General features: G+C 53.3%; 1 protein-coding gene across 8 annotated transcripts in view; it reads right to left on the bottom strand.

Moving 5' to 3' along the window:
* EEFSEC (eukaryotic elongation factor, selenocysteine-tRNA specific) overlaps positions 1–26417 on the bottom strand; it is a 266024-nt gene that overhangs the window by 5705 nt on the left and 233902 nt on the right. The window contains exon 8 of one of the 8 annotated variants that reach the window (XM_038565471.1): positions 4908–5083. The exons of the other annotated variants lie outside the window; for them this stretch is intronic. Within the exon in view, the coding sequence (XP_038421399.1) occupies positions 4908–5083 (176 nt within the window). The remainder of the gene's footprint in view (positions 1–4907; positions 5084–26417) is intronic. 8 annotated transcript variants of the gene reach the window in all.

Genomic DNA, 26417 nt, shown 5'->3' with positions numbered 1-26417 from the left:
GGGGGAGATGCTCGGAGGCACATGTGGAACTCTGGACTGGGTGCCACCAACAGGATGAAGTCTGTCCTCTTACTTGGCATCTGAGACCTGGGTTATCCGTCGTGTACCTCCCTCTGCCCCTCAGCCTCTGTTTGCTTCCACTCCAAGCCAGGAGTCTGGAACGCTCTTCCGTGCCTTTCCTGTCTGGCCAGGCCTGCTCTGCCACAGTCTCCGTGGGAAGGCTTCCCTCATCTGCTTAGGCCAAGCAGGATTCCTCCTTGAACCCCACTTGGCATGATGTTTGCTTTCTGCACTCGTCTCCCTCATGGCCTGTAAGGGAGAGAGGGGTGTGCCCCTGCAGTGTTGGGCACGGGGCGTGGCAGGCAGGCCCAGGGAGGGTTCACGGGATGAAGGCAAAGGGAAGGAGCAGTCTCGCCCAGGTGCACAGGGCAGCAGGAGTAAGAGAAGAGCTCCTGCAGAGCCCATGCCTCCAGGACTAGGAAATACCTGTCTGTGAGCTGGTGGCCCATGGGGAAGCTCAGGCTCAGATGGCAGGCCCTGGGCCCCCATGACCTGGAGCCTGGCTCCCTACCTTGTACGGTGGGCACAGAGTTAAATGTGCTCCATGTGTGAGGTTCACATGGTGGCCATGATTCCACTGGGCCTCAGCAGATATCTCTGCTCCTTCCCAAATCTCAGGATTCTTGTGGCTCGGCTGCCCTGCTCCATTCCCCAACACGCCAGGCCCAGGACATGGTGGGGGTGGGCCGATGTGACCCCAGGGTGACGCTGCTCGCCGTGGCTTTCCTTGGGGACACTCTCCCAGGGCCGGGCTGGCCTTTCTCACCGAGTGCCAGCTCCACACAAAGGCACAGTGGGCTGGAGGCTGCTGGGTCTTGGCTTGGGCCAGGGGTAATCAGGGAAGAATGCGAGAAGCACAACTGTTTCCCAAGCCCTGGCCGCGGGTGCCGCCCTGACATAGCCATCAAAGGCCGGCAAATTGCCTCCAATTGCTGGCGTCGCTTTCATGTTGGGGGCCAGACTGAAGAGGGGCCTCCACGCTGGTGGGCGGCTTGCACCCCCCAGTGGGAACTGAGCCCATGCGAGCAGCTTGGGGTCACTGGCCCCCTTGGTTGGCCCCATGGGGCTGTAGCCAAATCCAGTCACTCCAGCTTCCCCTCCTGGAACAAGCAGCTTTGGAAGGAGCCGAAATGACAGGGCAGAAAGAGAGCTGGGGCAGGGGGCAGGGGACCTTTTTGGGGTCAGTATCCTGGTGATGACGGATGGGCTGGGGAGCCCCGAGGGACATGCCTGGTGGCTGAGCTGGGCTGACATATGGGGTAGCCGGGATGGATGGCCATGGAGGGCCTCAAATCCAGCCGGTCCCTGAGTCTAGACTGGATGCTTGGCCTGTGAGCAGCTTGAGGGGCTGCCCACAGGAGGGACCTCTGTCGGCGAGGCCGAGGTCCCTCAACTGCCATGCTGGGTGGGCTGCAGTGTCAAACTTCACCCAAAGAAAGTGGCCTCTGCCTGCCCGCCCTGTTCAAGAAGCTGCCTTGTGTATGTAGGTCATGGGAGGTATCGGTGGCACAGCGCCTGGCAAGGCCTCTGTAGTGGCTAATGTGGCGGCCTGTGTAGGACATGCCGCTGAGGGGAAGGCTGGAAGTCAGTCTGGCCAGGAGGGGTTGGGGGGGCAGAAATGGGAGGCAGACTCATCTGCGGCAGAGGTGGCCCTGACACAAGGCAGTAGGGCCCCATCTGGGCTGTTTGCACAGGGCTGTTGTTGGCACCCCGTCCTGCAGGTATATTGAGGTGCGAGGACTTGCCCACAGACCCACAGTAGTTGGTGGTACAGCTGAGATTTGAACCCAGATCCCTCTGCAGGCCAGTGGCCCAGGGCTGTGTGGGCCCTGTACAAGCTTTGCTCTGACAGCGCCAGGGGAGAGGAGAGGCCCAAATAGGGCAGGCAATCTGGTATTAGCACAAGGCCCAGAGGCGAGCTGGCATTTGGAGGGAGTTGCATGTTAGGGAGAGCCCGGCTGGCAATAGGAGCCAGTGGGAGCACTGTGGGTGGAGAGAGGCGAGAATGGCCTGGGGGGACAGCCCGTGGGGACACCAGTCAGCTGGCTCCCTTTGTCGAGGCCCCTGACCTCATCCGTGAGAGGTGCCGGTGACCATGCTTGCTACCATGCTACCTTGCTACCATGTCTTTGTCAGCCTTGGTTCTCTGCATTTATCCTTGGGAGTGCACGTCTTTAACGTGTTGACTAAGGCTGGGAAAGCTGCCTGGTTTTCTCTCCTTTCTCGTCCTGCTATGGAGCCCGTATGTAAACAAAGATGCAATTTGCTTTAAAAAGATAAGGTGATTAAGTTTTTATCAGACATGTACTCTGCTGTCCCTGCAACAAAGGGAATTAGGGGAAGGCGGGCGACACAACAGGCCCTTTATTGGAATCGCGCTCTTTCTGAGGCTCTCGAGCGCACACTCGATGGGCTCCATGCGGCCCCTTTGATTGGGTGGAGGCGAGGCAACGGGCGCCCGCACCCCCATTTTGATGTCTTAATGTTGCCTAATTCCTCCTTTAATTTATATTAAGCTTCTTAGCAGCAATGATGAATTCTTCAAAAACAAAAAAGGACCCTTTGCACAAATCTTTCCCACACCGTGTAAATTGAAATTATAATGTAGTCAAGCCTTTGGAGATTGGGGGTGTGTGGGGAGGGAAAACTAGTGCATTCTGTGGAAGGAAGGATTTTGTTTTAAGGCAAAAACAAAACCATTCTGAAAAAGGAAATGACTTGGTTTCAAGAATTGGAGGCTCAATTATTAGAGGGGCAGGCAGCCCAGGTGGAGAAAAGTTTGCCATCACACAGGACATTGCGGGTGCAGCTGGTGTGGGGCTGGGGGCCCAATATTCTGAACTACCCAGCCCCATCCCATTGCTCACAGGGGCGGCCCACTGCTGCCATGATACCTGCCCACCAGGGGCGGGGCCTCATCTCTCTAAAGTGGCTGTGGGGTGGGGGCGGGGGCACTGAGGCTTGCAGTCCCAGCACCCAGGGGCTCTACATCCCACCCAGGTCATTCCTAGTGTGCAACCCAGAAGCTCAGGCAGGGCTCAAACCCTTGCTTGAGTATGCACAGCCCCCAGTGGGGAGCCCACCTGGCATCTCTGATGGCTGGCCCATTCGCTCAGTGCTCCCCTGGGCCCTGTGGGAGCAGGTTGCTGGCACTGGGGCCTCAGGTGCTGGCCTTCTGGCATGAGCCGCCAGGCTGCTCTCCTGCCAGCTCCTTCTTCTGATCTGTTCTTGGGTCTCTTGCCAAAGAGATTTTTTCCAGAACAAAAACCTCATCATCTCTCCCAGCTCAAAATCTTCAGCCATTCTTCAGGCAGGTGTCCAAATTCCTCTAGCCAGCTCCTCCCCAACTACCTCCTGCAGACCCTGTGTGTCCTCAACCTCCACCACTTACCCCTACACAGCCCCCCCACCTATTCACAGGGCCTCACCACTCACCTCTGCACAGGGTCCCAACACTCACCCCTGTGAAGGGTCCCCCACTCACCCTGCCCTGGCTCTGTACTGGTGCTCCTTCATCTTGGGGTGACCCACAACACTTGTGTACCTGGCAAACCTCATTCCTTCGGTTTCTCAGCAGAAGGCTTAACATCTTGGCTTGGCCTTTTATGATGTCTTCCAGGCCTCCAGCCTCCAAGGAGACCATGGGGTTACACACTGCCTCATGTCCAGATCCCGAGTCCTCGGGGGACAAGGTGCAGTCTATAAACACTGGCCAGAAGCTCCAGGAAGAGGCACTACTGGTAACTGCCTCATCTACCGGTGGGCTGGACCCTGACAGCTGGCTCTCTCCCAAGGGTGACCTCCCAGGAGGTCAGAGCTTACCCACCTGTCCATCTGACTCCTAATCACCTTCCCACTGCTGGGCAGTCCAGTCAGGCCCTGTCAATCCACAGGAGGCTTGGGGAGCAGGAGGCTGGCCAACTGCTAGCTGGGCTGATGGAGGCAGGAATGCACTGGCCCTCTTCTCCCAATATGTCGTTGTCTGCCTAGCTCTAGAGGCCTGCTCCTCAGCACCCAGGGGACCTGGACCCCAGTCCCAGTACCTAGGCTCACGCTCCCCACCAGCACAGGCAGTACAACTACGTGGGAGGGGACCTGATGGTTCAGAGGGAATTGCCCAAGTGCTCCATGAGGGGTGTGCCAGACATGGGCAGGGGGTGGTGCTGGTGACTGCAACCTGGGGATGGAGCTGCCTCTGAATGGCAGTTTCCAGGATAGGAACCTGGACAGTAGTGTTCCCAGAGACTCCTTCTGGCTGTCCCTCTAGGCTGAGGTTTGATGAAGTGTCTAGGTGGGGAAGGCTGGCTGGACCTTAGGGCCTGGGTTGGCTGGATCCCTATTGTGCTCCAGGGGGAACAGGGCTGAGGCAGGCTACATAGGCAAGTAGCAAGCTGGGTAGGGGACTTGCTAGGTCACTCAGCCTCCACTTCTGCCACCACTGTCATAGGACACTGCTTAGCTAGTATTCTCAACACACACCCAGTCAGGTGGGTTCATATAGCATCCCATTCCAGCTTCCAGACATCCTCTAAGCTACTTTCCAGGCAGGGGAGGTGACCACCCAAGGTCACACAGCTGTTAAATGGGGAGTAGCACTTTGCATTCAAGCCTGTGGCTTTACAAAGCTGTCTGCCTTACTGCAGGCCTGAGAGTCTGGCACTTGGCCTGGCCACCCCAGGGTCCTGCTGCTCCTCACTGGGAACAAAGCAGCAGGATGGCAACACCATGGGCAGGGGGCACGTAAAGGGCTGAGGCTACTGTCTCTGAGGGTGGGGAGGAGATGGCAAAAGGCAAGGGCACTGGCATGACCGGGGACCACACTAACTTGGGCAGCAGCCACCTCTCACCTGGCACCTCCCAGGCTGGGGCAATGTGGACTGGGCTAGGTGAGGAACTTGTCTCCAGAGACTTCCAGGGATGAACACCTCACGTGTCTCTATGTTCTGGGTTCCATCGGGGGACTGCCGGAACTTGGCCATGCCTTGACAGATGCTGAGAGTGGCCACAATGGCAGAGAAGGGGTCTGAAGGAGAAAGACCATCTTGTGTGAGGCAGGCCTAGCCTGAATTGCCCCAAGGACAGGTACCAGCCAGTTCTCAATAATCACGAAAAGAACACCAATGGTAATCCTAGCTAGCATTCACTGTGCCTTCGTCACATGCCAGGCCCTATTCAGAGTGCTCTATACACACTGCCCCTCCATTCCTAAATTGCTCCCTGGGTGTTGATTCTATTTACACACAAGGAAACAGGCACAGAGAGAGCAGAGCCAGTACGTCTCCAACATCACACAGTGAAGATGTGGTAGGCTGAGCTCAAACCTGCCGTCTGGGTTCAGAGCTGGACTCCCCTCTGCTGCACCACATCCTGGTGCCCATGGGGCTACTCTCAGGCACTGGGCCTGCCCCCATGTGACCTCTGTCATGGATGTACATGAGCTCACTTCCCTGACTATGACTCTGAGGATAGAGATTAGATCCCAGAGCTTGGCACAGTGTCTGGTCAGGGAAGCATCAGAAAAGCACTTTTCCATGCCTTAACCTGTACAAAGAAGGCACCATATCCACTCCATCATTCAGGGAAACTGGGGCCCAGGGATCCAAAATAATTCACCCAAGGTCACACGGCTAGTGGCAAACAAGTGATCATACATCCTCATTACTACTTGGATCCCAAGTTCTTTTCCAGGTAGTTGGAGGAAGAGTCACCTTCCTTCTTTCAGACGGTACTGCAGAGTGCCACCTTTGTGCTGGTACCGACGGTAAGCCTGACTTTGCCAATGATGTGCACACGTATATGCATGCACACATGCGTGTACACACATGTCTCTGGACTGAGAGACCCCTGGAGGGCAGGATCCATTCCTTCTGTGGGTTCTGTATAGCTCCCAGAACACAATGGCTACTGAGACAGGTAATCATCAGAGGACAGTGACCAGGCCAAGGAGCTTTCCTGGAGACAGGCCTCAGTGAGGGCTGGGCAGGCAGGGGAGGGTGGGGGATGGTTGACAGAGCTCTGAGCCCTTGGTCCAGGTCTGGATACCAGGCCGTGTGACATGGTGGCCTTATTGCCCTGCTCTGAGTTTTGGCGTCTTCCTCAGTCAGGATGAGGGATGACGGGAGTAGGGCCTACAGCAGGAGCTGCCTCTAGGGCACCAACTTCTGCTACTGGACTTTCCCCAACCTGCCCCTCCGTGCAAAGGCCAGGATTTGCCCCTCCTGCAGGTGCCCGCCTCCATGGACAGCCCCTTGGCCAGCAGTGGGGGAGGAGCACGGTCCCTGGTGGCCCCCCGCAGAGACTGTCCCCACCACTGCCACCAAGGGAGCTGAATTTTAATACTCCAAACACTCACTCCCTAAATGTGTACACTCTTTAACAGCAGTTAATCTTCAATTAAAATACCTAGAGCAGAAACTAAGATAACTGGTTTAAAAGGTAGAGCTTATTGACAATAAAAGTCTTCTTCATATTGCTTTTCTTTAAAAAAAATTCCACATATTAAAAATGTCATTTTTATGACTTGGGAAAAAAAAAAAACCTCATCCAGAATAATGAAGGTGAACAAAGGCCTGGGGAGCAGTCATCTTCCAGGGGCCATATGTGGCGTCCTGATTACTGTATCAGCCCTGTTTCCAAAGTGGAAGGAGAGGCGGGTGGGCAGGCCCCGGGGCTGGCAGTCCTCTCCGGCTGACAAGGAAGCTGAGCTTCAGTGGTCCCTCTCTGATGGTTTACCCCCTCCCTGACCTGTGAAGACTACAGCTGGGATTAGCACAGGGGTCCCCACCACTTCACACAGACATGCCCTCACAGGCAGATCCCAGGCTTGGTTAGTGGCTCTCAGGCTCACAGGGGTTGGTATGTGCATGGGGTAACCCACCCACCTGGCATGCCAACACCCAGCATGCCCTCTGAGGCCCTCTGAGGCTGGCTGTACCATTACTGCATGCACACAATATCCATTTGACCTCTGTCTGCCGTGTGCACCAGGCACCAGAACCTAGGTTGGCTCCTACCACTTCCACCCCCGTGCCCACACAACATGGTGTTGCCCAGCACAATGCCTGGCACAGAAGAGGTGCCTGCAAGTGGCATCATACCTTCTCACCTCGTCCTGGTCCTTCTCCCACTGTATTTTACACTACAACTGCCTCTGGATCACTGGCCATCCCTACCAGCCCTGGGGTGCTCTTGTAGGCATGATAGGGATGTGGCTTCCTTCCTCTGGTTCCATGCTACCCCATATAGCTGCTGACAGGCTGGTGCAGACCCTTGTCCACTGGGTTGTTCTTCTTCTTCCAAAACACTGTCTGTGGCTCTGCTCTGGTTAGGATTTAATCACTTTGTGGCCACACGGCTCAGGTCCTTCATCATGGCCTCATGGGGTTACTGTACATAGGGGAGGCCACCCCTGAGTCTGGAGGAGTATACAGGCTTTGGCTTGGAGAATCTCCAACCAGGTGTTCCTCCACTCTCAGGAGTCTGGGTTGCATGGGGCCGGGGAAGACTGGCCCAGGGTTGGGCACAGTGCCGATGGATCTGAGCTGGTATCCATGGGTGTCTCTGTGCCAGCATGAACACGAGGGGTTCTTGTCTGGGAAGTGCAGCATGTGTATCAAAGAATAGCTGTCATCATGGCCCATTTTCCAGGCTTGGCCCTGGTACCACAGCCAGCCATAGGAAGGTCACTGGGTTGGGAGGTGTGGGCTCTGCAGGGTACTTGGGAGATGGCCCCATAAATCTCAGTTTCCATGTCTGTGAAGCGGGTCAAACAGCCCTCTATTCTAGCAGGGAGTGGGGAACAGCCCCTTAGAGAGGCAGTGAGAGAGAGCCGTGGAGAGAGCTGGGCATGGGAAAAGGCCCTGCAGATGCACTCTGCCTTCCCCAGCCCTGGAAATGATGCCTTCTTCCTCTTTGTTTTTTCAAATAAAGTTTGTGCAAGCCTTAAATGTCAGACACCTGTGCTACTGGTACTGAGGAGTGAGGTGCCGCACACTGCTCTGTGTATGTGGAATTCACGTCTGCCACATGCATGGTCCTATGTGGGTGTGATGGTAGGGGCTGAGGTGGCCTGAGCTTCGCTCAGAGGAAGCCCCTATCCTCTAAAGACCATGACAGGCCACGAGAAACCCAGGGGACAAGGTGACACGAGTGCTAGCAGAGCCCCAGGGGAGAGAGGATGGACTCACCACCCCCTTCTTGGATCATGGTGGTCCTACACCAGCCAGGGGCACTCAGAGCCCTGCAGAGAGTGAGCCTGGACCAGGTACCCACAGCATCCTGTGTCACCCTCCAACTAGTCAGGGGGTACAGGTGTGGTCACCAGTGTGGCTGGGGTGACAAAGGTCAAACGGAATGGTCCAGGAGCGGAGAGAGTTGAGGGGGCCTTGGTTACCTTGCCCGGCTCTGCACAAAGCCCACAGCCATACTGGCTGGGGCACAGAGCTGGGCAAGGTTGTAGGGCATCAGGCATAGAGCCTAGCATCTCAAAGTTGGAGGCACTTTTGGGGGTCACCTGGGGAGGCCATGCCAACCCAGGAGGGGTGGGGGCTCTTCTGCCTCTTGGGCAGATGGAGAAAGCTGGTGCCGAGAGATCACCACAGCTCGGGGCTGCAAACCTTCATTTCTGGCCTTTTGGAAGCAACGAGCACATCAGCAGCCACTGTCTTTGGAGATCAGAAGTTCAGGAGTTTGCCTCAGATGTGCAGCCTGTTCATTCATTTCTTCGATCATATCTACTGAGTGCCTACTCTGTGTCAGGCCCTGCCCTGGGTACTGGGCCTGACACAGCTTACACTGAAGTGAGGAGACAGGCCACTCAACCACAGGAAAATAGTGGGCATCAGTGGTGATGGTGCCTCCAGAAACGCAGGGAGCTCTGCTGCTTTATAGACGGGGCCAGCTATCTCTCTGGGGCCCAGCCACTGGAGCCAAATGAACAGACATGCTGGTCAGGTTTCTGAATTTGACAGAAGGTCTTCACATACCACTCTTGCTTCTCCGGTGGTCAAAGTCTAATCCTTTTAACGTCCCCAAGTGCAGAGACAAGGAAGCAAAAGGTCCCAGAGGTCCCTCCGTGTCTGAAATGAGTGACCAGGATATCTTTGTGCTACCAAGCCAATCCTGCTGCTCTCCTGCCCCTGATTGTCACAGACACCCCTCACCTCGGCGCGAAATCAAATCAAAACTGCACATGCTCCCACAGAGGCTGCAGGCCCCTCACTCTGGCTCTAGCCTAGCAGGAGTTTTCCACACGCACACACGTATGCATGCCATGGGCTCCATGGTGCTCGATCCTAGACCATCCCTCCTTCTCATACCTACCTCTCCTACCATACCCCCTCCATAGAATAGGGCAAGTGGGAGAAGGAATAAAGGCAAGTGAAAGGCCTCCACATAATAGCATCATTTGCACACCTGAGCCCGGAATGGCCCACCCATCTTTTTCACTGGGCAGAAGTTCAGGCCCCTGTGCTGAACAAGCCCCACGCATTGGTGTTAATCAAGACCTTGAATTGCCAAAGCAACATAAACTATATATGAGTTCTCTGAGGAGGCAGAGGAGCCCCCGCCCCACATTTTCATGAGGGAACTCACTCTCACAAGAGGTGGGTAGCTGTGAGGATATGAAGGAAATTGAGGCCAGAGCCTTCTACTTTAAAATGCAGTTATTTGGGGGCAGTAGACCTATTGTGCTTGGCTTCCCTGTCTCTAGGACCCAAATCCAGGTTTTCAGCACCTTGCTTGTGCCCACACACTGAGCCACCCTACCCACCTGACTCTCAGCTTCAGCTGTTTGAGCAACCGGCCAGCAACATGGAAAAGAGGGTGGGATTGGATCTGCGTGAGCTGAGGCCTGATCATGAGCATATTACGTGCTTACTCTCAAGGCAGGTAGTTCATCTATTCTCTTATCTGTAAAATGGACACAATCCTTACTGCACATGGCCAGTACGTGGATTAATGCAAGAGAAGGTCATAGCATGTAGGAAGAGCCCCAGGAATGCCTGGCTCTCTCCTCTCTGGTGGCCCTGATAACAAAGGCGATGTTCTGAGAAGTGCCTGGCCAGAGCCCTCATGGGACTCTGGATTCAGGGTGCTGACGGAGACCGTCCAAGCAGTGGGATGCTACATGTGAAGCACTGACCCCGTGCCCACCGGCACAGGGTAAGCCCTCCCCCAACACTGGCAGCTACTACCTCAGGCACTCTGTGTGGTGTCCCTGGCTGTTCTGACAGCTCACAGCCACCCCAGGTCGGAAAAACTGGGCTCTAGATTCTGAGGAGGGACTCTGCCCAGACAAGCACCAGGTCTGAGGCTCCACTCAGACCGTGTCAGGCAGTCAGTGGGAGATAGAGCTCTTGGAGCTAATACTCTCTTCTGCTGAGGTCAAGCACAGCACGCTCCCTGTTAGGGTAGGTCCATGAAATTACTGTATCAAATGAAAACCAAAAGCCCTCCCAATCTTCCTGTAACTGGACCATGTTTATAAGCTGGGGCCTCCTGTAACCAGGCAGCCAGTCTCTTCCAGGCGTGTGGGGTGGACCCTTTCCAGAGGGATAGCTTTGCTACTGCCCACTGTGTGGCTCAGGATGACCGTGTGAGCTCTCTGGGCTGGCTCATCAGCTGGTAATAGGGGCTGAACAGAAGATGTGTGTCCCAGATGGCTGGGAGGGTGCCAGGTAGGAGCAGATGGTGGAGCTGCATGGAGCTTGGTGCCCTCCATGTCCCTGTTGGACAAGTATCAATCATTAGGTGGTGCTAAGCCCCCTTGCCACCCAAGTCCCTCTGCCTCTTCTGCAGCTCCGGTGATAAATGACCCCAGCATACAGCTCCTCCCCCATGGTCCATCTCTCCTCTCCCTCTTTCCATGACTCTGACTCGGTCAATGGACATGGCAAATGGTCTCGGCCTCAGCTCCTGCTGGCACCCCACTGGAAGGCCTTCCCCAGTACCCTGCCCAGCTGATTTGTCCTTTAAGTGGCAGCTCAAGCTGGTTGTCTTCTCTAGTGCCACCTACCCTGGGATGGGTCCTGTGGTGCATGATATGCTCCCAGGATCCTGAGGGCTTTGACCCACAGTACAGAAAAGGGGGTAGTATCAGGGAGGTCCTGAAGATCATCAGCCTGAGGGATCCTCTCCCTTATATTGGAAAGGTAGACTGGATACCCCCTCACACCTTCCACTCTGTCTTCTAGACTGGGTTTCAAAGAGCACCTGCCAAAAGGGTATGAGCTAGAGAGGGCGGGGCTGGCCTCCCTTTGCCAGATATTTTAGGCACACCACATGAAAACACATGGTCAGTGAGGAGACGCCGGGGTTGTGACACACTGTACCAGGGAGGACCAGGCCAGGCTGGTCCCTTACTGGAAAGAAGTGAGCCCATGGTGGGTGTTTCTTCCAGTCCCACCCATCTCTGGATGAATTCTAGGCTTTGGGGCCTAGCCTGCCAGCCCCCAGTGTCCCAGGGAAGCCTACCCCTAGCTTTAGCTATACTGCTGGTGCTCACCTAATGTGCCTGCATCCTCCTGTTGGCTTCTCCAGCTAAGCCATGAGGGCTGCTCCTCTGGATGCCTTCTGGAAAGGCCCACGGTCCTTCTCAGTCTGTGTTTGCCTGCTTGCCTTTGCTGAGCTTTCTCCCTGGGCCATGAGTTCCTTGGGAGGTAGGGCTGTAAGGCACTCACCACCCAGCCCCAGGCCCGAGCAGGCTATGGCATATGCATTTACTCAATCTTTAGCCGAGCATGTTGATTTGGTCTCTATCCTCATGGGGCTTATGCCCAGTAACCACTAGGTGAACAGACCCTAACATCAGAAGTTAACAAGTGCTGTAGCTCTGCTATGTCTATGTTCTCATTTAAACGTGCTCTTTCATTTGTCTGTTTAGCCACAGCAGCCCTATGTGGAAGTCTTATCATTTCTCCCCAGCTTAGAAATGAGGAAACTGAGGCCCGGAGAGGTGAAGTCATCTGCCCAAGAACACACAGCTAATTAAGTGGTGGAGCTGGAATCCTGACTGGCTGGGGCTTGAGAAAGTGTGTTCTCACCACCTGACAACAGTGTGCCTCTCATGTACCAGGAAAGGAAGAGTGGGTGCTGTGAGCATGAGGACTGTGAAGTACTGACACAGGGAGACCGGAGAGGGGGCCTCTGGGTGTCGTTTAAAGCCAATCTGAAGTAGGTACATAAGGAAGCCATGGGAAGGAAAGGGGATAGCGCTGTGGGCAGAGGGAATGGCATGTGCAAAGGCCTGGAGAAGGGAAGAGGCTGGGGCTTGGGGGGAAGTGACTTAAAGCTGGTGTGGTGGTGGCGCAGGGAGAGTGAGGAGCTTGGTAGGGCCAGCCGCCTCTCAGGCCTGGAGGCTGTGAGCCATGAGAAGCCACCGGGGTGGAGGTGGGCATGGGCCTCAGTGGATTCTGAATGAATGAATGACAGGATGAATAAACGCACCGTAGCAAGTCAGGGGAGAGAGCTGTGGAAAGAACAACATCCTGTCCCAGATCCCTTCTCGGGAACAATGACCCCTCTGGCTGTTGCCATCGAAGGCCACTGTGCACTTACTCCCCCACCTTCAGGGAGTACAACGACCACCCCACACATGGGTGGGTGGACTGTGGCTAAGGCCTTGAGGGTGACTGCTTGCATTGGCAGCAGGAGCTGGGAAAGCGGTAGGCTTCCAGGGCTGGCAGGAAGCCACCCAAGATGCTGACCCTATGCCCAGTGGGTCAGACTGATGGATACAGTGCAAAGGCAGGGGGTGTGGGGTCCCATGGAAGCTTTGAGGGGGCTCCAGAGGGCCCAAGAGTGGAGGGAGGAACATAGAGGAATTCTGTCTAAGTCAAAGGACCAGGGCTTTGCTCAGTGCCCCCAAGTGATCCCCTGTGTTAACAATTTCTAGTGCTGAGCAGAACAGGGAGGGGAGAATGTGGGAGTATCCACTCAAATTACTTTTGTGCAGTTTTAGGGGAGCCCAGTTCCTGGAGACACAGTTGGGTGGGCCTTTGTCCTCATAGGCTGAGTTGATTCAGAGTCTCCTGTCTCCTAGATCTACCTCATTTTCCACTTAGCTCCCAGATACCTGACCCAGGTCTCTGCCCCTGATCTTCCTCAGGTCTAGATACTTAGGCTCAGTGCCTCTTCCAACCCCACAGCTGGAAAAGGCCAGCTGAGACCACTTCTTCCAGGGAGTCCTCTGTGCTGTGTGGACAGGCCCTGCAAGCAGAAGGACTTCCAGAGCCCCTGGACAGGGAGCTGGTGCTGGGCTTCCCTATTACCAGCTGGGTGGCCTCAGGCCAGCTTCATGACTCTCAGAGCCTTCACGGCCAAGTCTGTGGCATGAGGACCATGGTCCTCATCATGTGGGCAGTGGAAAGGGTAAATGGGATGGTAGCACTGAGCAGGGAATTTCCTCTGAGCAGGGAGGGTTTCAACGGTGCAGGCAGGGTCCTGTCTGGCCTGCTCCATGGCCTGGACCAAGCCGAAGTGATTCAGAACTGTCCTTTCCCTCTCTGGAGATGAAACGAGCAGAAACCAGTGACTGTCTCACATTTGGTTTCCTCAGTTGGTAGAGACATGGTCACATGTCTTCATTTCAGTCACTTTGAAGAGGATTTTTACTCTCTTTTCTTAAAGACTAGCTACAACAGTGAGAACTGCCAGGATATGTGGGCATTTTTATCCAAGGAAAACTCAAGCATGTGTGGGGAAGAAGGGGCAGAGCTGCTGTCTCTTTCTAAGCAAACCACCCACAGTTCCTTGCCCTGTGGCAAGGTCCAGCGTTGGGGAAGGAGAAGGGTGCCCAGAAGAGTGGCTAGGTCACCCATGGCCCCCTGGGCCAGGCACCTGTGCCCTGGTGGAGAACACAGAGTATGAAGCTCTGGGTTGGGCCTGCTCCCGGCTGCTGTCAGGGAGGCCTGGCCTCTGGCCACAGCTCCCACAGAGTCTGCTTCCCTCTGAAATCATGGTATCACCTGCCATTACACAGCCCCTCCCACCAGTCTCAGCTGTCACCAGGTCCCTCAGCTGCTTATGTGGCTGGAGGAAGAGAAGTGAGCCAGGGGCTGCAGGGGACTGGTGGGCAGTGCCTGACGGCTCATTCATTCATAGCAACATGTGCAAAGGGATAGAGCACCCTGTTTTCTGGCTCATCTGGCACTCTATCTCTCCCTGATCTAAATTTCAGCTGCCTTGTAAAGGCCATCTGAGTCCCTCGTCACCATTAAAATTCCTGGATGACCTACCCAGGGTTTCCCAAATCTCGTTTCCATGTTGCTAATTTTGCCACCACCTTTTTAACTTACTGAATATTTCTTTAAATCAACTCATTTATTCAATTATAAAATGTTATAAGCTACCATAAATGGAAATGCAGCATCCCTGTCACCACAGAATGCATAATATTAAAGCAGACACATGCCTGGCAACATTGTTTGTAGGCTTGTTTGAATATTGTCATGAATCCTCTTGCACACTCCAGAGAGGTCCGCGCAGCATGCTAGGGGTACTGCTGCTCGAGCTGTTTCCTGGGTGCTCCTTCCACAGACCAACATGCCTGTCAGAGCCTCCTTGCCTCCTGTCCGTCTGTCCAGCTGCAGCTGGGGAGTTGGGAGCACTGCGCTCAAGGCCAGTCTCAGGGCTTGGCTGTGGATTCTCATGATTGCCAAGGTTGGTCAGCGACTTGGGTAGAAAGGGACTCAAAGCTACCAAGTCAGTGCATGTGAGACGGGCAGTGTGGGCATGGGACCCAGCCAAACTGTGGGGACCTGGCACCTGGCACGGCTCACTGAGCTGTGTGAGGATGTCCTACACACTCTATAGCTGAGGCTATAGGTGGCTTTTTGTGGGTCAAATGTGGCCCCTAGAGGGGCTTTAAAAATTGTGGACTGGTTACCAACATTTAAAAATGCAGGCTCACATTCCAAAGGCAACAGGTGGCCTGAGGCAAGCATGCACTGCCGCTTCAGACAGGGCATGGGGCCCCCACCCTGCAATCAGTGCCTCCCACGACAGACTCAGCCAACCTCAACGAGGCTGCCTGCCTGGCCTGGGAGCATTCTCATTTCCTGGGTCTTGTTGCAGGTCTGAGCTACAGTAGCCCCATGGATGGTGAACCCTAGGGCTGTCTGGAGCGCTGGAGGAACCCAGACTGCCCATCATGGCTTCGGGTGGCCCAGGGAGATGCCAAAGAGGCTGTCTTTGCCAGCTAGTGCCCCTTCTCAGATCCCTGAGCGCTGTGGAGTTTGCAGAAGCCACACACTCAAACAAGACCCCATATGGGCTGCCAGAGAAGGTGAGGGTGTTGGGAGCCTGGGACCCTGCCTTGCCATTGATGCTACTGTGTGCCCTGCATGACTCTGATCCTCTGCTGTTTCCTCTGGGACTTGGGATAACACCACCTTCCCCACGAGACTGTGGGGAGGGCTAAGAAAATCCCTGGTGCACTCAGTCCAGTAGATGCTGGGGATGTGGTAGCAAAATGAAGAAGTGGAAGCTCTGTTCTCTGGGCATTGTCCCTCAATGAGTTCTTAACTTTGGTCATGTCCCCTCTCTGGCATCAGTTGCAGGCACAGAGGCCTCCAGCTGCTTCAGGTTCTACGCCCTCTATTCTCTCCCCAGCAAGCAACTGTGCATGCCTGCTGAGAGTGAGACATAGGGGGGACAACACCATGCCCACTGAATTGCCAGAGTTGCTGTGAGGCCCATGTGAGTAAGTAAGGTCACTTAGGCCCAGCTGGGTCCTGAGCATCTCCCTCAGCCTCATGGCTACTTGGTCACCGAGTCTGGTCTGGCCTGTTGCTTATCTCTCTGCCTCCTCCATTCTGGGTCACCCCATCATCCTGGACCTTCTGATCCTGCCCCTTACAAAGTGGGTCATGGGATCTTCTGGAGGCTTCATCAGGCTCCTGCCAAAGACTCTTCAAGGACCTACCATCCATCAAGGAGGATCCCTGACCTCTTCAGGTATCAAGGCATCCCATGCCCTGTCCAGTGCCCCCCAACAGCCCAGGTGCTTTGGGCACAGAATGTCCTCTCTCCCAAGCAATAGCCATGGCTTTTTCTGCCTGAAACTTCCTTCCCTAGACCACCACTCCCACCTTCAAGGCTGAACTCAGTGCCACCTCTTCCGAGAGTGGTTCCCTTTGAGCCAGCCTGGCTATTGCTTCTCTCTGTGCCTGCAGACAGAGGCACCTGGGCCCTCCTTCCCGGGGCTCACACTGTCATCAGAGACCAAGAAGAAAAATGCCAGCCTGAGAGCAGAAACCAGCCTCCACAAGATTTCTGAAATATTTGAATGACTCCCTCACCTTCAAACTCAGGACATTTGACATGCAATTCTGAATTTCTAGTTTGTCTTGAAAAGCCAGAGGACCTGTCCTCACACTGCCATCCTGCTGCAGTGGGGTGAGGCAGGTCCACCAGCTACTCTGTATTTACTGCCAAACCCTGCTTCTTTTACTTGAATTGAGATTGGCTCCCTTCATTCTGTGACCTGCCTGTCCCCGGTAGACACTCGTATTGACAATCCAGCAGGATAAGCCTCTGAGCCTGAGCCCCCTACCCCTGACTTCGCAGCACCAACTGCTGGCTGATATCTGTTAGACAGGGCTCAGTATAGGCTGTGGTGATGTAAAGGGCATGGGCTCGCTGTCTCAGTCTTGCTCTCCCGCAGGAGATGGCCAGAGCTTAGGCTGTACACTCAGACTGCCAGGACCCAAACCTTAGTTTGGGCTTAGATCAACTGTGGGGCTTCATGGAAGACACTGGACTCTATGGCTCAGTGTCCTCATCTGAAAAGTGGGAGCAGTACTAGAACTTATCTTACAGGGTTGCTGTAAGGCCTAGGTGAGTTAACAGAATGTAAAGCACTTAGAACAGTGTCCAGCACAAAGCAAGTTCTAAACGATATTAGTCATTTTTATCCTTACACCACAAACACTACCACCCTCGTGTGTACTGTGTACCCATCAGTCAGCACAATAGCACAGACGTCTTTCGAGTACTTACTGTGTACCAGGCCCTGCTCTAGGTGTGGGGGACGTAGCAGTCTACAGGTAATGTTTGCAGAGGGGACCGACTTAGATGACCAACACACAGATGAGGGAGGATGTTGTGGACTGTGCTGTGAAGGCAGTACAATAAAGTAGCAAGGGACAACACTGGGCCCAAGGTAGGGGTGCTATTCTGGATGGGTGCTCTGCTAGGCTGGTCTGAAGCCTGGAGGACCAGGAGCCGGCTGCAAATATTTGAGGGGGAAGCCAGTGGGGGCTTCGCTCAAGACCTCATGGGGCAAGGAGGATGCTGGTGTGGCTGGAGGAGGGGGCTGTGAGGAGGTGGGGTCTGGGGGCTATGCACAGCTCACCCTCACCAGCCACAGCAGCTGCCCCTCTTAGGGAGAAAGCAGGCGGTACCCGTCTGCACCCTTTGCCGGCTGCCTTTTGTAGATGGCCGTGAGCTGGGCTGAGTGCCCCTTCAGCACAAGGCTGGGGAGGGCTGGGGAGGTGGTACTTATTTTTTCTTCTTCTCTTTGCTTTTTTTCCCCCCAGGTTCATCCTAGTATGGCTGTGAGGACACAGAGGGAGAAAGGGCAAGAGTTGAGAGTGGCAGGAATTTATGAGCTCAGAGTGCAGGCTGCCTTTGGCGGGGGGGGGGGGGGGGAGGGGGCTCCTTTTGCCAAAACAATATTTAATTTTTTTAAAAGGCTGCTACAAAGCCATGATTAAGCTCAAGGCCCTAAAACAAGCCCATAAAATCGAAAAATATTTATCTGGAAGGGTGGCAAGTCCAATAAAAGTTTTATGAATGTTTTATAACTGCCCTGTCAGGAAGCTGGCCTCTCACTCACCTCCCTTCTGTGAAAAAAACAACACACACACATACTCATGGGCACAGACTCGCACTGGCACAGACTCACGCTTACACCTGTGGACACGCAGACTGAGATACATCTGCACACACATAGAGCCCCTACAATCTCCTGCTGGTCTGCACTGTCTCAGGTGGGAATGGGGCATGGGGGAGGAGGGTAGGCACGTCTCTTTCAGAGCCTGTACCAGTTTGCAGGGACCTGCATCCTGGGGCCTGGTCAAGGCTGCCAGCATCTTGGCTCTGGGCATGCTGCCTCCTCCTCAGCCCTACGTTCTGGCTCTCAGCTACGTGTCTACCCTCAGCAGGCACAAGGCCTCAGGTCCAGCCTCCAGTTAGCACCCTATTTTCCCAGGAGAGGCACCTCAAAATCCAGGAGTTGGAAGGGAGCTTTCTGCTTTGAGGCCTTAGATTTCTTTACCATGGCAACCCAGAGGGCTTACTGGGAGGCCAAAAACTGCCAGGGACTTTATCCTTTGTCACAATTTGGGGAATGAGTGTGAGGACGCCTAGGAAGTGGCCTGTCTCTAATGGCTTCTCCTGTCCTGATGCTGTGGATCAAGTCCACACCAGGCCCTGGCATGAGTTAGCTATGCCAAGCACTCTCACTGCATTTCCTGAGGCAGCTCACTCTGGCCCCTGGGCCCAGCCAACTGGATCTTCTCACCCTGATGTTCACCGTCTTACCTATCTCAGGGCCTTTGCACAGACCTCCTCACTATAATGCTGCTTCATCTAAATTCCCCTTGGTTTCATCTAAGGCCTATGAGACTGCCTTTTTCCTATCATGCCTGCCCTCTTCTTCCATGGTGCCCATTTGTCTGGAAGCACGAGCCACCTCGGGGCCGTCTGACCACCCCTTTGAGCTCTGGGAAGGCAGGGACAGAGCAACTTCTCTTGCCATTTAGTTCCTAGCCTAAGCCAAGGGTGTAGCATGGAAGAGGTGAACAACAATGACTGAGCAAGCCTCGGACTCTCGAGCCTGGAGGTACAATGCAGGCGGCTTTCCCAAGGTCCCCACTGGTCCTGGCCCAACTACTAGAGGCCAAGCCTGGCAATGCTTAGGCCTTGCCCAAAACCTACCCTTGCCTCAGAGAGATCGCCCCCTTTCTGGGGCAAGGCCCAGCTCCTGGGGTCAGTCTGCAGCAACCAGCAATTCCCTTTCTAACAACATTGAAGATGAGCACTTAGGTCGAGGGGTGCCAGCTACATACCTGGCACTGACAGTTGCTTTTAGATTCCAGCTCACCTCATTTGCACATTCTTCTTCTTCTTTAGGTAATGTGATAGGCTCCAGATCTATGAAGCAGCCACCAGGAAGGCTTAGGAAAACATAGGGATCTGACTTCAAGTTACAGATGGGAAATGGCTTTTGGCAGAAATCAGAGGAGGAAACCAGGGGCCCAATTTCCAATTGAACACTCAGGGTTCCCTTCACCTCCAAGAGCCAATGAGAACCTCCAGGTCTGCTCTCTTGGGGGAGGCTAGAAGGATTCCCACAAAGGCCCGATATTTAGGACCAATCTTGGGCTTCCGAGAAACCTGGCTGAACAGAAGCATCTGGGGAGAAAGTTGCTCCAAAATCCCAGTGACTGCTTCCTTCACTGGCAAGAAATGGGGAGCAGAGTAAGGCACGGGCCAGTGGGGTGAGCTCAGAGGAGAGGCTGGCAGGCCCTTGTGTTACCACAGCTGCACACATTCTAGGACCAGACAATCAAGCTTCCTTGTGCCTACCTATAGAAATGCTGACACTGCTCAGTAGAGGGCAAGAGTGGAAACAGTCCACCTGTCCCAGACAGGAGACAGGTATACCCACCATGCTGCTATTCAGACTATGAGGTAACATATAGCAGTCAAACAAGTCACCCAGAGCCATGGACTGGAACAGCTACTGTTCCATCAATACTTGGTTCAGTGCGAGACCATGCATGTGAAAACCGAAAACACAAGAAACCATGACGCTATTTGGACGCAGTTGTGTGTGGCCAGAATACAGACGCCCATGAGCACAAGATCCCCAGCTTATGGGGGTGGGGGGCCTTCTCTTTACTGGTGATATTCTATTTCTTAAAAAAAGAGGGGGGGTACTGAGAAATTTGAAACGTGACAGATGTCCATATCTGTATGACATTGCTATATTCTGTTCTGTATGGCTAACGTTTTTCAGGGTTACAAACAATTTTTTTTTTCTTTTTTTTTTTTTAAGAAAAACAAATACTCATTAAAAGGAGAAAAGGTGCAGAGACGTGAGTTGTGAGGTCATAAGCTGTGCTCTGGGCAGTCCCTGCCTAGGCCCTTGCTCCTCTGCTCTCAGCTTCTTCATCTGCCCACTAGGGAGCACGAAGCCAGGCTCAGACAGCTGTCCCAGGGCTGGCTGGGCATATGTGTGTGTCATAAAGAGACTGTGACCAAGTCAAGCCGGGTCTTCAGTGTCTGCTACCACCCAAGTTATTACCTCCTTGCTCCCTACACACTTGGCCTGAGAAGCACCAGTTGTCATAGGACCTTTCCTCATCCTGGGGACATAAGGTGGTGTCAAAGCTATGCAGCAGTGGGTGCCATGGGAATAGCTGATGAGGTTGGGGCAGGGCTCCTGGAGTAAGCTCTAAGACCCCAAAGAAAATACTTGCCCAGTCCCATTTCCCTTGCTTTGTGAACTTTCTTCTAAATGGGTCCCTGGCTACAGGCCTCTATGTGCTGCTGGGGCACACACCCTAGAGGACCTCTTCCTGGGGGCCCTATGCTCACAATGGTCACAGTGAGAAGTCCTTGGGAGCACCCTGTGTGGATGACATGGGACCATGCCCAGGGCGAGGCTGGCCGGCAGATGGTTTCTGTCCACTGCGCTGTGTTTATGTTAATTGCAGATATTTTTAACGTATTGTGTTACTCCATCCATCTTTGTGAACGGTCTGTCTTGTAAAATTCTTTTAATGATGTTATTTTTCCTTGCCTATCTTCATCATCTACAATTATTTATAATATCATTGTCTTTGTTTCAAACACTGGGTATAAACATTGTTGTAACAGTTCTTCGATGGGGTTCATATAATTTTTACAATTGCTTTGAAATACTTCAATGGCCAAAGGGGGAGGAGGTTGGTCATTGGTTTGGGGGAAAAAAAAGACACCCCAAAGTGCTCTCTGCTCTTGGTGAAAGGTCCTCCTCCATCAGGATGGCTTCCAGGAGAGGCTGGCTCTTGTCAGGGGCGGTCCCTCTAGAAAGTGGGGCGGGGTGGGAGGTGGCAGGTTGGCAACACTAGCTTGCAGCAGGGTTAGGTTTCAGAGCCGCCTTCCCTACAGACATGGGGCAAGATCCATAAAGGCCACCATCAGGGTAAGACGCCAGTGAGGAAGATGGATGGCTTGTTTTCATTTTTATAGGGAGTTTCTGAAGCCTCCGCTCTCATCCCTCACCTCTCCTCCACTCTCTTTTCTCCCAGCCAAGTGCTTTCTAGAGTCTCCCTGGCTGGCTGGCCTGCTGTGTAGAGCACAACCCAGCGCAGTACCTGAGCCTGGGACAGAGCCCACCCTCCCCTTGGGGTCACTGGGGCTGTCCAGAGCTGCCCCTAACAAAGTTGGTTTTGGAGCCCCGTGGGGCTGATGTGGGGATAGCTGGGGATAGACTGCTATCATCGGGGCCAGCAGCTAGCCTGGAGCTCAGGGGCTGCCTAAAACCTCTTGCCTTGTGTCTGCTCTGCCATGCTTGCTGTGAACTCTCAGGGGCTCCCACCAGCAGTCTGCCAACCCCCCGGAACCCCAGCACCATCATCATCCTCGAACATACCTCTGACCCTGGCCTTCTTTGCCCAAGACCCGTGGTAGCTCTCTAGTGCCTGGCAGTGAGCCCCGAACAGCCCACCCCCAAGCCTCACACCAAGCCCCTTTGCCTCCCCCTCTGTGCCTCCCAACAGGCTGAGTGTGCTAGCCTGCCTTCCTTCCTTAGGCAGTACAGGGCTCTGGGGATTTACTGGTGCGCAGATTGAACACAGACCCTGCCCTCAGGGGCTTCACAGGTGGTCCTTGAATCCAGCAAAGGGCAATTCATCCTTTAAGGGCTTGGAGAAGACCCCTGCCCCAAGTCCTTGGCTCCCTCCTGCATGATCTCAGACAGATCACCTCCACGGCCCTGGCCAGTGGGGTGATGAAGCTGCCTACCCGTGATGTAGCTGGCCTGCCTGGGGACAGAGCCTAGGCTTGGGTTCAGGACTTAGAACCTGGCACCGAGGGATTTGCATTGGGTGAAAGAGACCTTTGGACCAGAGATGTGGGTGCCATGGTGGACGAAGGGCCATCTGGGCAGATGCCTGCACAGGGCCTTGGAGAGACAGAGTTTACATTTAAACTTTGGGGATCTGAAGGTCAGAATCTAAGAGGTACTCAGACCCCAGGGTAGGAGGCCAAAGTGGAGAATTCTGGGAGGTCTTTATAAGCATGCCCAGGGAACTGCACCCTTTTCTCCACTTACCTTCTTTTCTAGGCCTCTTTAAAGATATGGCAAAATAGTTACCAAAGAAATGCAAATGAAAACACCCAGATGCCATTTTCCATGTGTCAAATTAGCAAGGATAAAGAACACAGGGGCAGCCAGTGCTGCTGTGGTGGTGGAGGAACAGATGCCCTCACACAGGGCTGACAGGAGTATAAAATGATGGGCCACTTGTGGAAATCACTCTGCCAGGAACTTTCAAGAACATTTTAAATGTTTTTATTTTCTTTTTAAAAATCAGACAATTCAACTTCTGAGAATCTATCTTAAGAAAAACACCTTATATTTAAAGACAGATTTACACACAAAGATGTTGCCAGCAATGCTGTTTAGGTCGAGCAGTTGTCAACACCCGAATGTGCAACAGATGCCTGGGTAACCTGTAGTACTGGCCAGGGTCGGTGGTGGGGACTGCGTCACACCACCATTGAGATGGTGGTCACGTTAATGGTGACAACAGCTAAGTTCACACTATGCTCGAAGTGTGCCAGGCATTGTGCTGAGTGTTATATATGCTTGCCCATTTTACCATGCACTTAGATGGTGGAGCATCCCATGTAGGGCATACCTGTTATCCCCAATTTATGGATGAGGGAACTACAGCTTGGAGAGGCCCAGGCACTTCCCCAAGGTTACAAACCTGGTAAGTAAAGGTTCTGGTTGTGGGCCAAGCTCTGGTCCAAGGACAGGACCCAGGCTCTTAGTCAATGCACAACTCAATGCCCTGAAGCCTACAGAGTAAAACACAAGAGGAAGTAAATCTTACATGATAATATGATTGATAATACTGATTGAAAAGAATCAGAATACAAGACTGTATACACTGCATCCTCTCCACTACATAAAAATCAGCCTTTGCAGAGAAAAGGCAGAGGAAACCAAGTGAAAATATTAATGATGGGACTATGGGAGACCTGTTTCCCTTCTTTTTACTTTTCTTTAAACGTGAATTTCCTAAATGAATAGTGCTATTACTTTTAGGTTATAAAAAAAACAGTCTATGATTTTGTTTCAAACCTCCTAAAACATCTCATTTGGAAACAGACTCTGACTCATGTGTGAAAGGGTGTCCCCTGCTGGAACAGGAGGAGGACAATAGGGTGGTCTAGGGCCAGAACAATCATCTATACCTGCCACAGGTTCTAGTGGGAAATTCTGCCCTGTTTTTCAGGGCAAATATTGCCCAGTCTGCTGAAGACTTCTGAGACCTAGTTAGGCAAACTGGCAGGCTGTGATATCCTTACTGCTTTTCCACCTCACAAGTCAGCATAGCAGGGCTGATGAGAATAAATGATATTATCCTTGCAATTGGGCCAGTCATTGCGATCAAGGAGAGGAAGGTTTACAACAGCTGAGGGGACATGGTTCTTCTAGAGCCCACCATGCATGGACCTGACAAAAGAGAGCTTAGTCGGAGCTAACTGTATGGAGTGCTGGGGACATGAGGAGACTCAGGTGGGGCCTTCAGCCTAGGGGAGGTGACCAGGGAGACAGGCAAGAGGCCATAGCAGTCCAGGGGGCCCAGGGAAAGAGGTCAGTCCAGGATGCCAAAGGGCCCCATAAAGGGCACTCTCCTGAGGGTGAGCAGAAGTCAGGGGTTAAGACAAGGCCACTTCAGTGTGAGGACAGCCTGGCACAATCAGTGGGCACACCTGCTTGCAGTAAACACTTGCTGTTTCTGCTGATTCTTGCAATAGACCCTGGTCTTCCTTGGGGAAGCAAGGATCCACCCTTGGTGCCAGGAGGTGACATGACACAGACTGGGTGCTGGTTTGCAGAGGGGAATGGGGCTCTACTTTGGTGGGACTACCAGGAAGAGAATCTCTCTCTCTCTCTCCACTAGACTCACAGCTGGAAGACCACTCATGAGGGAGCCAGCCTGGGGGCAGCCACCTGGGGGAGGGCTGGGCTCAGCCTAAGGACACTGGGATCCAAGCTAAGCCATGCCTGGAACACAGCACTACCGCTGGACTTTTTCAGGCACATGGGTCAACGAGTTATGGTTCTGTTACCTGCAATGGAGACTTCAACTATTCCATTTCTTGATCCCATCCAGGTAACTGTCTGGAGCATCACCAGAATGCTCACTCGCCCATTTACTCATCAGTGAGCAATTAGTACATGCGGCCCAGACAAAGACAGTAAAGACCAAGACCTCCCCCTGGATTTGCTCCCCACACAGCTGTGCACCAGGAGTGGATGAAGCTGGGATCCAATTTGTCTGTGTGGAGGGGTGACCGTGGCACTGTTGGAGGAAGGCAGGGAGGGTACACCAGAGGTGGCATCTGAGCTGATGCCCAGTGAAGTGACCCTGCACAAACAACAGAATGAGGGATAGCCACTGTGGTCCTATGAAGGGCCAAAGGGTAGCATATGGCCAAGAGAGGGTAGGAGTGGAGGAGAAGGCTAGTGGGAGGCTGCGAATGAGCCTGGACTCTGCTCCAGGAGCCTAGACTCTGCCAGTCACAGTCACGGCAGCTTCCTGAGTGCTAGTGTCTGATGTCCTCCTATGACAAGTCAGGGACTCTGGGCCAGGGTTATGGAAGCCACAGAAGAGAGTGCTTGCCAACAGCCAGATGCTGGAAGAGGTCATCTGCGGAGTTAGTACATTTACCAATCTCCTGAGAAACACAAATACTAAATTCACTGAACACAAATACTACAGATCTTATCCTATGCTTGGCTCCCCAGATGACTGTCTCTCTGCCCCTGTGCAGAGGAAAGAAAACTCAGACTTACTGACCTTTAACCAGATCCAGGCACATTATATACATTTTTCTCACTTACTCATCACAACCCTGAAGGTGGGGAATGCTCCCCATTCTTATATAGGAAAACTGAGATCCAAGGCATTCCTTTAACCACCCCCTTAACCAGAGGGGCCAAGCCCAAACTGGAACTTCTGGAATTCACCTTGGACCCTGAGCTCAGGCCAGGTGGAACAGGTGGACGAGAGGTGAGGAGCAAAAGGGGAAGAGCAAGGACCTTGGATCTCGAGGGCCTGGATTCCAATCCCAGTGCTGGGGCTCCATGGCTGTGTGAATGTTTCTGTATCTCTCTGTGCCTGTTTCCTCATTGGTAAAATGGAAATCTCAGTAACTGGAATTTTATAATAACATCTTCCTTCAGATTTGGGGGTGAAGATTAAATGACATTGTTATGAGCAAAATACAAACCATGCCTGGCACACAGTAATAACTATAAGTGTTTTCCATGTAGACATTTAAAAACTCTTTTTTTAAAAAATATATTTTTAAATCTTTTTTTTAGAGATTTATTTATTCATGAGAGACACAGAGAGACGCAGAGACATAGGCAGAGGGAGAAGCACACTCCTCACAGGAGCCCGATGTGGAACTCGATCCCAGGATTCCAGGATCACGCCAAAGGCAGACATAGTCAACCACTGAGCCACCCAGGCACCCTTTAAATATATATTTTTAAAGATTTGTTTATTCACAAGAGAGACAGAGAGACAGAGAGAGAGAGAGAGAGAGGCAGAGACACAAGCAGAGGGAGAAGCAGACTTCCTGCGGGGAGCCCGATGTGGAACTCAGTCCCAGAACCCCAGGATCACACCCTTAGCCAAAGGCAGATGCTCAACCACTGAGTCACCCAGGCATCCCTAAAAATTCTGATAGTGAATCACAAACACTGAAGGAACTCACATGTCTTGGCCAACTTCCAACATGCCCCTATTCAGTTTGTATTTACTGGGCCTCACTCCTGCCAGGCACTGGGGTGGGGTCTCCCAGAGTCTCCCCTCATCCGCTCATGCAAACTAATCTATGGGACAGTAAGGAAGTGTCCATGGACAGAACAACCCAAATTTGAAGCCCAATGTATGTGAAAGGCAAAAGTCAAAAATGACTTTAGATGTTAGCTATAACAGGAAAAAAAAAAATCAGAAAACACCCAGGAGGGAGATGGGGAAGTAACTGTGGGACCGTTCACTGCACAGCACCATGGAGCCTTTGGAAGGAGGGCTAGGGAGGCTATGCACCAACAT

This window comes from Canis lupus, chromosome 20, assembly GCF_011100685.1.
Source record: "Canis lupus familiaris isolate Mischka breed German Shepherd chromosome 20, alternate assembly UU_Cfam_GSD_1.0, whole genome shotgun sequence".
Lineage (NCBI taxonomy): Eukaryota > Metazoa > Chordata > Mammalia > Carnivora > Canidae > Canis > Canis lupus.
The sequence above is the reverse complement of the archived record's forward strand: the minus strand, read 5'-3'. Positions and strand labels throughout refer to the sequence as shown.